This window comes from Suricata suricatta, chromosome 5, assembly GCF_006229205.1.
Source record: "Suricata suricatta isolate VVHF042 chromosome 5, meerkat_22Aug2017_6uvM2_HiC, whole genome shotgun sequence".
Taxonomy (NCBI): Eukaryota; Metazoa; Chordata; class Mammalia; order Carnivora; family Herpestidae; genus Suricata; species Suricata suricatta.
The window spans coordinates 122,429,214-122,445,469 of NC_043704.1; the positions used below are offsets into that span (position 1 = coordinate 122,429,214).

The 16,256-nt window shown below is 37.3% G+C and overlaps 1 protein-coding gene across 3 annotated transcripts in view; it reads right to left on the bottom strand.

The window, feature by feature from the left end:
* The window catches only part of ARMC8 (armadillo repeat containing 8), a 108,553-nt gene that overhangs the window by 72,969 nt on the left and 19,328 nt on the right, over positions 1-16,256 (bottom strand). For 2 of the 3 annotated variants that reach the window (XM_029940202.1, XM_029940204.1), the window contains exon 2: positions 6,532-6,608. The exons of the other annotated variant lie outside the window; for it this stretch is intronic. In XM_029940202.1, coding sequence (XP_029796062.1) covers positions 6,532-6,608 — 77 coding nt within the window. The remainder of the gene's footprint in view (positions 1-6,531; positions 6,609-16,256) is intronic. 3 annotated transcript variants of the gene reach the window in all.

Below are 16,256 nucleotides of genomic sequence, written 5' to 3' on the forward strand. Positions count from 1 at the left end.
CTTTAAAGCAAGAAAATTAAGCAGAACATAAAGGAAAGTGATAAAGAGAGGAGACAAATTCAAGGGTGACATTAAGGAGCAATCAAGTTTTCATCAGAAAAAGCATATGCAGGAAGCAATGACTAAGGAAGATAAGCCAAATGTAAACTGGATGGGAATGCAGATAATATTAGAGTCAAGAAAGGGAACTAAATGGCTGATGCCCTTCCTCTCTGGTCCCATAACTACCTTGTACTTACGATTATCATAACATTCACTAACCACACTATAGTGGAAGGTCTATTTAGCTACCTGACTCCTTCATTAGACTTCTGGATCTTCCAGAGCAGTGACGATATTATTCATTCTTATATACTCTCATCTAGCACATGATAGACACTTACTAAATGTTTGCTAAAGGAATTCTACAATCCTTCCAGATATCTGGTTATGTGAGACTAAGATGGCAGCCACAAGAATCATTAATACAGAAGACATTCTGAGGAAGCAGTTAACAAGATGATTTGATGGGTACAGGAAATCTGATATGTGACATGTCTTGAGTGACTACTGCAAGTCTGAGTTCCTGGATGCAGAGAACAGTAGGAAGTTTAGAAAATAAGTTCCTTAACAAGACAAAGACTTATCTTGATTTTGGACACAATGAATTGTCTTTGAAGTGAGATTAAAAATATCCAGGTAGAAAAGCTCAAAAGTAAGCCTGGGGAATATCCTACTCTTTGAGGATAGGTGAAGAAGCCATTATTAAGATGTTACAAATATGCATCTGTAAAATGTAGAACCTAGAACCTTCTATTTGCCCACTAATAAATGTACTCAAAAAGCATCTACATTTACGTGGAGATTAACCTTTCTACTTCCTTTCTTTACTCTGAAAGAGATTTTCAGTGTGGAAGAGGAAAAGGCTCAAATATTAAACCATTACGTACAGTGCCTACCAGAATTTCTGTCTAAATTAGAATATTAGGATAGTGATAAAAACCAAGAGAAAAAATAAACACTGCACTTTGTGATTAAAACAGCAAGAAAAAATTTTGAAACTGGGATCTAGACCTGCTGGGGAAACAGTTTTAGTCAATTGGTCAAAATAGTGTAAGAGCCTGAACAGCATAAATTTTAAATGAAAATCTAATACCTAAAACAGAAAGTTATCTTTAAAATCACTGAAGGCTGGAACCACAAACTAAAGATTAACTATATCATTTTTATCTTGAACCAGTATTACTTTTCACTTACCTGAAGAAGCTCCTGTTAGGAATACTATACACTCAATTCTTGGTCTAATTGGTATGAGGTAACCAAAAAAAAAAAAAAAAAAAAAAAAAAAATACACTGGATACTGAAAACTACAATCTGATATAAAGTCTGGCCTTCTGAAAACTCACTAGTCATAAGGAGAAAATACACATTTTGAGGGTAGCTAGACTAAGGTGACATGGTGAACAATGCACAAAATTATCAGGACTTGGAAAATTATAAACATACTCCCCTGTCCCTGTAATTATAATTAATTATGATGTGCCTTTTGGAGAATATAACATCCAAACACCCAAGTATAAGAAGCTTTCCAAGTATAATAAGCTTTCCAATATCCAGCATGGCTAGGGAGTGAGATTTGCTCATATTCTAATTAAAGTTACCAATGCCACATGTGAACTGCCAACTGTAGAAGAATTAGATAATGGTGTATTAGATATTATCCAAATTGAAATTATTTTTAATGCAAGGCTTTGATCCAGGAGGCACTTGAAAAATTTATAGTGAACTTCCCATTTTAAGTCAACTGAGGGATTTACTGTGTACTTGCTATACATATATATTGAACAGAATTGAAAATGGACAGTAATTTAGGTCTTTTTGGGTTTTTTTTTAATAAAAATACCCTGTTGTGTAGATTTTTTGGAATGTACGTGGTGTTTGATACAGTTCCAATATACTAGTTGAGAAATTAGAAGTTAACATATTTAACTCTGTTTTCTCAATATGTAATTACAAATCACCTTACGTTCTCCAAAAATAAAGAGTTCAATTTAATAACTGCATTAAATGCCAAATTTTAGAGCATATTAATAAATATTTAATGTTCTAAAGAACATCAAAAATGTTACATTATGGCAGTATTCAGTTAAATATTCTACAAATATGACAAGGTATGTATACACATATGTATACAAATATACTGCTATTCTTGATATTCAAAATTTATACCACATAAACAAACAGCTTACCCATCTAATACTTTTTGGAAAAACTTGCCACCCTTTTAAATATTAATGAATGGCCTCAGAATACATAGGTTTAAACACATAAGACTTAGAGTCATTCCATTTCATTTGGTGTATGGTCATTTTTATTTATATTTAACACTTTTAAAAGTAACTAATAGAACTATTCCTTTTTAATTATCCTAAAACTTATCCTTTCAATAAAAATTTCTCAAAATCCAAAGCCTTCATTTTATGAAGGCTCATGTCTTTAGCTCATGCAAGGAAAATGGGACATATTGATATTCTAATACAACCAAAAAGGTACATAATTTCCTGGAACTTAAAAAATCAAGTAATCATTACCAAAACAAACATATCATCAGTACATTAAAATATCTTGGAAATAGGGGCTTCTGGGTGGCTCAGTCTGTTGAGCTTCCAACTTTTATTTCAGCTTAGGTTATGATCTCAGTTGTGGGTTCTGAGCTGACAACACAAAGTCTGCTTGAGATTCTCTCTCTCCCTCCCTCTCTGTCCTCCCCCAGCTCATGCTCTCTCTCTCAAAATAAATAAACATTAAAAAAAAAAAACCTCAGAAAATAATTTTGAGAAGTGGATACTTGGTGAAAACCACCTACCAGTTCCACAGTACCCTCAATTGCATGCCTGAATTTAACAAGAAATCCAGTCTAGTTTCCTCATTCTATTCAACTTGGAAACTACAAAGCCAGCCATATTTGCTTATATCATTTTTTGCCTTTTAACACAGGGCCAAGTAGGGATACCTGCTGATCTTTTCCTGCAGTTTCACTACAGTAAAAACTAGATGAGGTGGTCTTATTTATTAGATATGTTTATTTTAAAAAGACCACAGTATTAAGCTGCTTTGACAATCTACATAAATATGAATAGATATGCTTCTGCAACTATGAGATTTAGTGTGGTTGACCTAATAACACTACTAACCTCACCAAAAAATTTCCTTTAACTGCTTTTTAAAGTCATGAGCAGATCTCCACACTAGAGGAAGGTCAGAACTTGCAATGCAGTATAGTTTATTTAATATAGCTACTCTGTTGTACTCGCAAAGGCCACAATTTATGATCTACATAACTGGACCACTGTTTTCTCTGTTCATATCTTACTCCTACCTAATGATCTTCTATTCAGTTAGGCATTTCAAACTTTGCTCTTTTAAGATTTGCTTCTGTATACAAACCTTTGTTACAATAGTATCATTTAAAATTATGCAAAATATTGTACTAACAAGACAGTTATTTCTAGAGAACCCATTTTTCAACAATTAAAACTAAGCACCTCTGTTGCTTAATAGTATTTTTCAATAAGGGCATATTCAGTAACTATGTATAATGGTCCTTTATAACGTGGGTTATCAGCAAAGAAAAGAAGTTCCCTATATGTATGGTAGGACTAAAGCTCTAACACAGCTCAGTCGATTACTGATATAGACCATGATGAAAAATCCTTACTGGCCTTTAATTTCTTCAATTTTCTTTTTCCTAATGGTGTACTTTATATGTTCACAGTTCTTATTAAGAAAAATCAAACTTACAGCTAGAAAAATGATAAAACTCTGGTTGTCCTGACGCTAAAGCTAGTTGTCGATTTTTGAATGTCTTTCCAATTGGATATTTTGGACTCAAATCTGATTATTTCAGCTTCTATGTTCTCCTTCCCTAAAATTAGGCTACCTTTGATTGTTTACACTATGTGGCTACCTCCCTGGTACCCACCTATTTTGGTCTAGGAATAGTCTCTGTATGACTCAATGGTGGCTGTATAATGTGTACTAAAAAGGAAAAAATTGGTCCACTCTCTTTTCCTAAACATCATTTTGGTCCTCCCTTTTCCTCTATTAATACTGTATTATTCTGGTATTAGACAAGGTTACTTAAGAATAAAATATTAAAAATATAGTTTACTTTCTATTCTCTTATGTACAATTAATTTTCAGACAGTGACAATTCTGTTTAGGACAGAATTAAGTCAGAATAAATTTTCTCTCTAGGGACAAGGACACTTTATCAAATCACCCTACACATATCTGTATAAGGCCAGCTCTATTCTGACATAAAGTGAAAAGATTTGGGGTGATCTATGCCTTTCAAATTTTAAATGGATTTTACTATTGTTAAATAGCAATCATGTACACTGGAATATGTTATCACTTGGATCTCTTGTTCCAGCCCCTCTCCCTCTTCTCTGTTAGTTTGAATTGTTTTTATGTTTGTATTTTTGTTTTTCTTTCTCTTCTTTGAAAAGAATCATTTTTAAAGTTGTTTTATATTAGGGTCAATAATGACTAAACACTTTTAAGTGCCAATTTGTGGGTATCTCCAACATACCAGGCACTGGATTTTTTATTTCTGACTTAATTTTTACAACTTGGCAAAACAGGCACATTACTGTCCCTTTACAGATAATGAAGTTGAGGCTCAAGGAAATTAAGTAACTTGCCCAAGCACACAGTTAGGAAAGACCTCCACAAGGAAACCTCAGGAATTCAACCTCCTGTTGTCCAACTCCAAAGACCATACTCTTTGCACTCCATGAAACCTCCACAAAAACCTTGCTCATTTTATTTCAGCTAACAGTTTAGTCTTCTAAGCCTTAATAACTTTAAGAGGCCATCAAGCTTCACCTTAGCTGGTTCATTATAATATGCTCATCCCACAATATCTTATGCCTTATTTATTTATCAACTTTCAAGAAGCTATACAGTGTTCTTTGATAAATGAGAAATTTCTCAAAGTGACAAGTAACACCTAAATTAGCAACTCATATCAGATACAAAAGTCACACAGAAATCTTGATTGACAAGATTAGTTTTTCCCCTAAATAACCACTGTAGCCATCATAATAAAAATGATATCATCATTTTCTATCATTCACGGAAAACTCACTGAGTCTGATATTTTCAACTAAACTACTCACCCAATCCTAAATAATATCTAGGATTACTAACATGCAAAACTTTCTGGCTGTGTGCAGAGAGTATCTGCCTAAGGAGGAGTGTTGATCAAACCTATCCCCACAACTAATCTGTGTAGGTACAACCCAAACTGATTTAAAAAATGGATTTAATACCACTTTTCCTGGTAATAATCAAACTAGTTTACAAAGGGGCTGATTAAATCATTACAAAATCTCCTAGTTAAAGGGTCAAAGGCAGAGGCAGCATAATGAAAAAACAAGAACTATAAACTCCTGTTCCGGTAAATTGAGAAAATGTGAAGATAAAGTGTCAAGTATGCCAGGTGGGTCTACCATTCAGCTCCTCACCTTTTACAGCTCAATTTGAATAGTCAAGCAGCCTTACTCACTTTTATCTTGCCCCCACTTTACAAATCCACATCCCAAGATATGCCTTCTATAATGCCCTTTTTGTTGAGGTCAGGGTGGGATGAGGTAGGGGCAGAATTAGAATCTGTAGACACATTTATAAACAAAGCATCCTAGTCTTGCCATGACTGAGCAAAAATTAAACTGAAAGTACTATTTGGCTGATAATACCTACGGCATAAGAGGAGAATAAAGTAATTCACGTGTGCTAACCCAAATGTCCTGACCTGTTTTTGTTTCCTCCTTTCCCTGGACACAGTTCAGGCCTGTGGGCGCTCCATATCTGCCAACCCTAAGAGGAGTCTTAGCCTAGACTTTCTTCTTTAGAAGTCATGTGTTAGGAGCACAATAACTGCTCCTGGGATAGAAAATTCATCTTTCGATCACTTGCAATCTTATCACACTTGTCTCACTTAAGTTTTTAAAAGTATTATCATCTTGGGTATGTTGCTTAAAATTTTTTCTCTCATTAAACACTAGGGAAGTTTGGAGAAAAGAAGGGCACTCAGGTTATCAAGAGTTTATTTAACTTTTCTAATGACTGCTTTATAAATTCTGAGATTTAAAACATCAGTAGGAGATTCAAGCCTTACAGAGGGTCAATGAGTTAACCAAAAACAAATTAAAACAAAGAACCCTACTGATGTATTTATTCTCCCAACCCTTTCCAATGATAAAAGATCACCCTTGCTTTTGCTAGGTATTAAAATCACAAAAGCATTCTCCAAACAAAACTTGTTTTAAAATGGTAAAATAGGTATTCTATAAAAAAGTTAGCTATGTCAGTTAACAGCTATCAGACAACTCTTTATAGTACATTATTAAAGCCATGAATATCAGGGGATCTTTCCAAAATGGAAGAAAAAAGTTTTAACCCTGTGTTTTCAGAATTAGAATATTTGGCAAATTCAAACACAAAAACAAACAAGACTTGATAGACTCTTAAATACATACTACTTACATGACACCTTGTAGAACTTTCTGGGGATCAGGGTCAAATAGCCTGTCAACATAGTGGCGACTGCTAGCTGTTACTTCCTAGAAAGTGGGGGGAAAAATTATGACATCTGAAGCCATGCAAATCACAAAGTCACAGCATCACCCACATCAAATAGCTATTTATCTAATTAAGGCAGATGCATTAAAATTTCTATAAAATACTTAGTATATTAATCATTCTGAGAAAAGCTTGTGACAAGATAAATAATAAGAAGGGAAAGAAAGAAGTTACCTAGTTCTCACTAAAACCATAATTAGACAGTGAGATCTTTGTGGCAAGCCCTGCCAACTGTGCCAACAGAACTGGGCATAAATATTAAGAAGCAAGGTCAGTTTCTTAATCAACTGTTGGATGTCACCTTCATCAACAATAGATAGGAATGTTGCTTCTATTTAGTACCCACTACAGGGAGAGAAAATCTGGCTCTCAGCAAGGAAAAAAGGGGAAGTACTTCATGAACAGTCCAAGAAGGGTAGTCCACGTGTAAGAGGAAGACTTTCAGACTGATGCAGAGAAACTGCAATGATAGGAAGCAGACATATGTGAAATATTTTTTAAAATTTAAACAAACTAAACAAGTTGTCAAACTGTGAGTCCAACAGAGTTACCTAGTCTGAAGTGGCTATGTAGAAGGGGGAGAGTTAAGCAGCAAGCAGAGACACTTACCTCCTTTTATTTGTATTGTGGAGTTTGCTGGGTTTTTTTTTTTTCTAATACTTAATTTGGGGGGATAATATTTTTTATATTTAATTTTCATTACTCAAGTTTTTAAGATATTCTTTAACCTCTACACCCAACATGGGCTTGAACTCAACCTCAAGACAAAGAGCAGCATGTTTTACCAACTGAGCTAACCAGGCACCTTGTTTTTTAAAACAAAGAACATATGTTTAAGAACCAGAGAAAAAGAATTTTTGTCCCTTCTGTTTCTTTCTGATGCCTGCTGAAATGGCTCATGTACTGCCATCATTTGCAATGAATTATCAGGAAGAGGAAGAAATACTGTTCCATTTCACCCAGAACCCCTAATCAGAAACAAATAATTGACAAGACACAGTGCCAGCTTAAACTTCTAAGTCACCAAAAATATCTCTGGAGAAAAACTGCATAAACTCGAATTTCCTGATGATAAGATTAATTCAGAATCAAAACATTTTTTCCTATTATGAGCTTGCTACCAAAATATCCTCCTAAGCAACCCAAATGCCTACTTTTAGTATGCATTCCATTTATAAAGAACAAACAGTGGCAGTAAACAAGCAAATCTGATAAAAAATATTTGTGCCCCACAGATACCATTAAAGTACCTGCTAACATGACTTGGTTCACTCAAAATAACAGAATCACACAGTTAGAAGGAGTCTTAATATGTATTTGTCCCAATCCCTTAATTAACAAATGAGGGATGAATCTTTACTCTGATGTGAGATTATTAGAGATGCAAACAACTTTACAAATATATCAAAAAATAATCTATCAAGAGCAAAATCCAGAGTAAAACTGAAAACAGTATTCCTGTAATACAAACAATGAGTTTTGTCACTCCACTTGAACATACATGCTTCCCTGAGTTTCCAGCATTATAAGCCCTCTGAGTACCTCCTTTCTATCCAGAGACTGATCTTCAATTATACTGTTCCTCTTCACATGCTCTATCACAGCTCTGCATCTCTTGCCCCTCAATGTGCTTTGGAAAAGGTGCTTGGGTTTAAGATTTCTTAAACAACTTAAATTTTGCCCATGAACAGCAACTCCTTTACTACTCTGTACCTGGTTCATTCAATTTTACAAGCACAGAACACCTGCTACATGAAAGGCACAGAGGAAGGCATTAAAGATTTTAAATTTAGTAAGGCATGGTCCCTGCCCTCTAGAATTCATTTCTATTGTAATTGTGTTTACACATTTACATTCCCTACTAGAATACAAAACAGTATACATACACACAGCAGCACTGAGGAGGGGGATAATAAACTAGGAGAATCAGTGATGCAGGTGTCTTAGAGGAGTTAGTTTTGTAAAACAAGTAAGACAAAGGAAGAAAGAATCAGTGTCCCAACACTGCTATAGCGCATATGAAGCCAACACATATATACCATCAGCAAGTACATATCAGTTGCTGGTAGTGAGAAAGAAGGGAGCATAGATGCCATCAAGAATGTAAAACACAAAAGGCTAACCAATAAGTGGCCCATAACTGGAGTACAGATTGTCTTTTGGTCAAAGTTCCATGCTAGGTGGCAAAGAAGATACAAAAGGATGTTCCAGCCAAAGCTTACATTTAAGGAGCTAACAATCTATAAGGGGGTTAGGCATGTATACACACAGAAAAACAATGCTCTGAGCTGTCTAGGTAGGAGCAAGCTAAAGGGATATAGTCACTTATTCAATTTCATTCTGTCCTTCTGACTAACGTATTCATTGATTTGTCTGTAGGGGACAGTTCTTATATTTCACTGCTTCCCTTTGTAGATCAGGCACCTCTCCCCTTTCAGCCCTCTTCTCTCTTTCAAAAAGCACCCTGGAAATGTAATAATTAGAGACAGAAGGCAATTGGTACAGATATTAAACAAACTGACCAGGGAAAGCTTCTCTATGGTGATATTTGAGCAAAGACCTGAAGAAGATGAAGGAGTAAGTCATGTAGACACCTAGAGGTGAAGCTTTTTAGGCAAAGAGAATACCAAACACAAAGGCTCTGAAATTGGAAGTATCCACTGTGATCAAAGAACAGGAGGCCATTATAGGTTGATACAGAATGAAGGAAGGAGAAAGCCACACAAGATCAGGTCAGAGAAGAGGGACCAGATGGTAAAGAGCTACATTGTCCAATACAACAGCCACTGGCCTCATATGGCTATTGAACATTTGAAATGTGGCTGAGAACTGAACTTTAAATTTCTTTTTAGTGAGTGCTAGGGAGGAGGGGGAGAGAATCTTAAGCAGGCTCTATGCTCAGCAAGGAGCCAGCTATGGGGCTTGATCTCATTACCCTGGGATCAAGACCTGAACCCAAATCGAGTTGGTGCTCAACCAACTGAGCTATCCAGGCAACCTGTATTTTAAACTTTTTAACTGTAATTAATATTTAAAATGTAAAAACCAAGACTGGATTCAGTTATTAGAAAACTTTTAAGCATTTCTAGAACTACTTGGGGATGTAAATCTACTTGTTCAACTGCAAACTTTTGAAACCTAAATGCCAATCAAGTATTTCCAAATAAAATCTGGCATCCAAATTGCATAAAATATACACCAGATTTTGAAAACTTCATATAAAAAAGTAAAATAATTCAATTATACTGATTTTACATTGAAATAACATTTTAATACAATGGTTTAAGTTAGATATATTAATATCTTTCTTTTTACTTTTACAGCATGGCTTCTAGATACTTTAAAATTTTATGTGCAGCTTGCATTATTTTTCCACTGGATAGGGGTGGTATAAAGCCCTGTTAGTCATTTTAAGGATTTTGCTTTTTATGGTTTGAATTGGGAAGCCATCAGAGTTTTGGGAAAAGAGAGACATGAACTGACTTATTTTAAAAAGATCACTGTGTTGGTGGCTCAGTGGATTAAGCATGTGACTTCGGCTCAGGTCATGATATCGTGGTTCATGGGTTCAAGCCCCACATCGAGCTCTGTGCTGACAACTTGGAGCCTGGAGCCTGCTTTGGATTCTGTGTCTCCTTCTCTCTCTGCCCCTCCCCTGCTCATGCTCTCTCAAAAATAAGGAAACATTCAAAAATTTTTTAAATAAACAAAAATAAACAAACTAACAAATAAACAAATAAATGGATCACTCTGGCTGCAAATGTGTGGAAGGGAATGGAGGAAAAAAGCGGGGAGACTAGCTGAGAGGCTGTTTCAATATCAGAAATGCTGTTATATCAGAGATGATGGCAGCCCAGACTAGCACAAGAGTTTTGAAGGTAGTAAATTTCACTCAGTCCAGATAAATGCTGAAGTTGAAATGACTGTCAAATTGGATATGCTGTCAGAATAGATATAGGGTGTGAAAGATGAGAGGAGCCCAATGATAACATTTAAGGTTTTTGTCTGAGTATCCAAAAAGATCTGAGGTGTCAGTTACTGAGCTGAATAAGACTGGGAGTGATGCAGGTTTGAGCGAGAAGATCATATATTGTTTTGAAGATGTTAGGTTTGAGAATTTTATTAGCCACCCAAATGAGATTGTCAAGTTGGCAATTGGATATATGAATCTAGAATTTAGGAGAAAGTTGTGAGCTAGAGATACAAATCAGGGAATTGTCAGCATGTGAATGGGATGAGTTCACTAAGGGAGTTCACCTTAGCATGGATAAAGCAAGGCCAGAAGAGAGAATGAATGATGGAGCACCTGAATCAAGCAGATTTCCCAAATGAGAAAATGTTTCAAGGAGAAAGTAATCAAATATGCCAAATATGAATAAAGTACAGCATTAGGTGATGACTAGAGCCTCGTACAAAAATATGGAGGTCTTCAGCAACCTTTACAACAACAGTATAGACAGACTGGTGAAGCCAATGTCTGTTTGAAGAGGGCATAAAAGAAAACAGGAAAGGAGGAATTAGAGAAGGCAAATACAGACAAATCTTTCAAGGAGTTCCATTTTGCAAAGGAGAGTGAAGAAACAGAGTAGTAGCTAGAGGGAGGTGGAATCAGGAGATCATTTTGTATTTTTTGTTTTTAATGTTTTTTTATTTATTTTTGAGAGAGAGCAAGTGTAAGCGAGTGGGGGAGGGGCAGAGAGAGAGAGAGAGAGAGAGAGAGAGAGAGAGAGAGAGAGAGAGAGAGGGAGAGGGAGACACAGAATCTGAAGCAGGCTCCAAGCTGTCACCACAGAGCCCGAAACGGGGCTAGAACTCATGAACCACAAGATTATGACCTGAGCCAAAGTCAGACACTTAACCAAATGAACCACCACACACCCCAGGAGATCATTTTTTAAAGATGTAATAAATTAGAGCATACTTATTCACTGATAAAATATATTTTTTAACTTAAACTTTTCTTAATGTTTATTTTTGAGAGAGAGAGTACAAGCAAGGGAGGGACAGAGAGGGAGACACAGAATCCAAAGAGGCTCCAGGCTTCAAGTTGTTAGCACAGAGCCCAATGTAGGGCTCAAACCCACGAACCGCGAGATAATGACCTGAGCTGAAGTAGGATGCTCAACTGACTGAAACACTCAGGCACCCTGGAACTTTTTTTAATAGAGAAAAAAACATGCTGTAATGAGACAGGAGGAGAACTTTTGGAACAATGTTCATGAATAACTGAGACAGAATAGGATTTACTGACCAAATAAAACATGGAAAGTATAATAATTGGAGGGAATTAAGAAGATGGATATGGCAGTGAGCACTTGTGGATGCTGTCTCTGATTATTTCTATTTTTGAGAGTAAAAAATAGTGAGAGTGGGTGGGGAGGTGGATGATTTGAAGAATAAGACACTGAATGGGCCAGGAAAATGCACCAGGACTGCCAGGCAGCAATAGCCCTCCTGAGGTTCATTGTTATGAATTTAAAGCATGACCGGTCAGCATGGCTCTTTTTCCCCCAGCCAACATTAAAATGTACAGAAGTAGGCATGAAAAAGAGAGATGCGTTTAACCAGGGTTGGGATTTCACCAAACAAGGATGACAAAGCCAGGGGAAGTGGTCGGCTGAGTTGAGGATTTATGCAAAGTTGTGATTATAATGATGGATCTACTGAAGACCAGTGAATGAGTGGTAGGACTAATCGACTGTTGGGAACAGATGGACTCAAGGATTGTTGACAATGGGGCAGTGGAAAGAGTGGCGTGGAAAGACAGAAGGTTGTAGCCAGGATACCTGGAATTGAGATCATGGAAGAACTTTAGTTTTCAAGTAAAGGTCTAGGAAATGACCTTGGGAACAAGTACCTCAAGGCAGGATGGAGGATATGGTCATTGGGGAAGCCTATAGTTTAAGAACTGTCTATATAGGCAAATAAATTTCCATAAATTATCACACGTGTAGTGCCAGAGAAAGTGACCGTGAGCTACGAGCTAAATCTTAAAGAAATAGAGAATGAGCTTATAGATGCACAATAAGGTAGTCAGAAAAGATACAGATCAAGACTATTTAGAGAAAAGGGAAAGACAGGGGTCTGAAAAGAGCAATGAGGAGCAAGTTTCTATCTCCATCTCTAGAGATAGAAGGGATATCAGAGATATGAAAGGAAAAAGAGCCACCAGCTGAAAAAGTTTACAAAAGAAAGCTGGGAAAAAGTGTCATTAGAGGAAATCCCAGGTCAGTCTAAACAAACAAGATGAAGGCAATGTTCAGAGAAGCAGCAGGAGAAAGACCAGGGATATGGACAGAAAAGTAAAAGACAGTTATATGGGCATGAGGAATGACCCTAGACACCTGGACTTTTTGTGATAGTTAGTGTAAATGTAAACAGATATAAAGAGCTTACTCCCAATGACCTCAAAGGAAAGAGAAGTGTGGCTATGATACTGGGGAGGAGTGGAAAGAATTTTGGGGCTCTTCTTCCCTCTAGCCAACAACAGTGCGAGGAGGGACAGTTTGATCTGGACACTCCTTATTTACTCCAGAAATAGGAGAAGCACTGGGGTTCCTCCTTCCCTCCTACCCACAGAGATAAGAAGATTAGGCAGGTTTCTGATGTTCTGTCCTTTCAAGATGTGACTTCCCCTTCACTTCAAAAGACCAATGCCTTTTTCAACTGCCTTCTGTAGCTTCCAGTAGCTGTACATATGGTGAATCCTCCATTCCTCCAACTGACTGAGTCAATGTGCCAAGCACCCAGGATACAGTCTGTGCCCATAGAGGAGAACAAAGCTAGCCAGGGTCAGACCGTGACCTCCACCTTTTGGCCCAAGCCTTCAAACGAATGACCCAGCAAGTCCTTAAAACCTGGATCTAAACTCATTTTACACATTCAAAGCTGCAATAAAGCCACTACAAAAGTATATATCAAAAACCTATGACATTTTATGCTCACTAGCACTCCCTCAAATATTACATGTACATAAAATGTACATCGGCCCCTTTCACAGAAAGTTTGTAGATACCAAATTTATGAATCAGAGCTAAGTCTAAGAAGAGTTGAATCTACTTAGTGTGTCCAAACAGGTACTGATCATTACAAAGAAAAAGAGTAGCCTAAAGCAAATTTCTTTTTGCAGGAAAACAAAAACAGAAACAGGTAATAAGTTGCATTCTATTACAGAGAAGTATTAAGGAAAGCAATTTCCCTTTTACTAGGGTGACTAACTATGACAAGCCGCCTCTAAGATGGCCCCCAATGATACCTACCTCCTGATATTCAAGCCCTGTGAAATGTCTCCCCTTGAGTGAAGACTGGACTTTGTAACTTGATTCTACCAAACAGAATGCAGTGGAAGTGATAGGATGTCATTTCAGAGTTGGGGGTGTGTACGTGTGTAAGACCAGCTGCCATGCTGTGCTAGCTATGATCTCCAGAGCTCACATGGAATGGAACTGCAGAAAGCCCCTAGCCATCAGCCAGAAAGGAACTGAAGCACTCAGTCCAACCGCCCACATGGAACTAAATCCTACCAATAACTATGTGAATAAGGTTGGAAATAGATTCTCCTCATTTGATCCTTCAGGTAAAACATGGCTCCTTCTAACACCCTGTTTGCAACCTCTCAAGAAATTTTGGGACAGAGGCACTGATGAAGTCACACCTGAATTCCTGACCTACAGACACTGTGAGATAAATGTAGTTTTAAGCAGCTAAGCTTCAGGGTATTTTGTTACACAATACAATAGATAACTAATACACGTTCAAATTTTTCATCCAAAACAGGATAATTTTAAAGAGTGAAAGCACTATTAATCATTGTCACAAAGTAACAAACATAAAGAAGAGTGCTGGAAACAAACTAGGCTGTATGATCATCCTTTCTTTAATTCTTCTCTAGTAGTACATAAGAGGAAAAACAGAGATTGCTCCAAAAACTGGTCAGACAATCCTGAAAAGGCAAACTAAAGCATTCTCTAATTATCCTTCTGAATAAGACACAGACAAGGCACTTTCTCACAGCACTGCTGAAGCCTATGGGTAATCACAGACAAGACATTTTTCTGCTGCCTCTCTGAAGCCTGTAAGTCTGCCCCACTCATCACACTCTGCAACTGCCTTGCTAAAGCCAACAGGCACGCACAATCCACACAGGGGAACGTCTCTTCATTGCCTGGCCCTGATGACCAAGCAGGTTGGCTTTCCAGAGCTACACAGGACTATATAACTGGATAGAGAGCTCTTGGCAGGCAATGACCCCCAGGGCACTGCAGAGACAGAAAGAAGACTGAAACACAACCTTGTTCTTCTTGTGAAAACAGCCTGTTTGCTTGGTCTAGTGCTTCAGCCTGAAGGCCAAGCATCAAATTTTCCACAATCTAGAGGCTAAAAAGGCACTCCCAGGGAGACATCATACTTGTTCACCACCTTGGCCTTGCTATGGTCCAGGAAAACTTCCCAGGAAAGAGTTTATATAATTGTCTGGAACCCAGACTTTTGCAACTGTTGCCCTAGGGAAACCTCTAGATCCTACCCTTTGGAGGACCATAGGAATTACAATTGCAGCCCAAAGGACTGTGTATGTGACCACACTTGAAAAGCTGCTGCCTGAAGGTCTGGCTTCCAAACAGCCTGAAACTAGGTGCTAAAAGAGATTCCTTCTCTTGCACTGCTGACAGGTCTTGGCACATCCTCAGAAACAAAAGCATATCAAGAATAAATTAGGCAGTTTAAACAATTACAAAAGTATAAAAGACAACCAAGAGCTAGTCAAGGCTGAAGGAGAACGATCAGAACCTACATAAAACCACTCCTTCAAGACTGAGGAAGGTAGCCATTTTGCCTGATGGAAACAAATGCAGACAGTCAAACAAAATGAGGAAACAGAAAAATATGTTCCAAACAAAAGAAGACGACAAAACCTCAGAACAAGACCTCAATGATACAGAGACAAGGAATCCACCTGAATAAGAAATTCAAAATAATGGCCATAAAAATGCTCATGGAACTTAGAATAATGGATGAACACAGTGAGAACTTCAACAAGACAAAGCACTGAAGAAAAGTCACAGGGCTAAAGAATATAAACTGAACTGAAAAATATACTGGAAAGTTGCAACAGCAGATTGGATGAAGCAGAAGTACAGATCAGTGAGCTGGAAGATAAATCAATGGAACTCAGTCACACAGAGCAGCAAAATGAAAATAAGGGACCTCTGTAACAATATCAAGTAGAATAACATTTCCAAGAAGAAGAAAATAAAGATAAAGGGGTAGAAAACTTATCTGAAGAAATAATAGCTGAAAATTCCCCTAAAGAAGGCAACAGACATCAGGTCCAGAAAGCCTAGAGAGTTCCAAAGAAAATGAACCCAAAGAGAGCCACACTAAGACAAATTATAATTAAAATGTCAAATGTTAAAAATAAAGAGAGACTCTTTTTTCCTTTTTTTTTTCTTTAAGACAGAAGGAGCATGAGCAGAGGAAGGGCAGAGGGCGAGGGAGCTAAAATCTCAAAGTAGGCTCTATGCCCAGCTCTGAGTCCAATCTGGGGCTTGATCCCCCAACTGTGAGACCGTGACCTGAGCTGAAAACAAGAGTCAGATGTTCAACCAACCACGGCATGCAGGTGCTCCAAA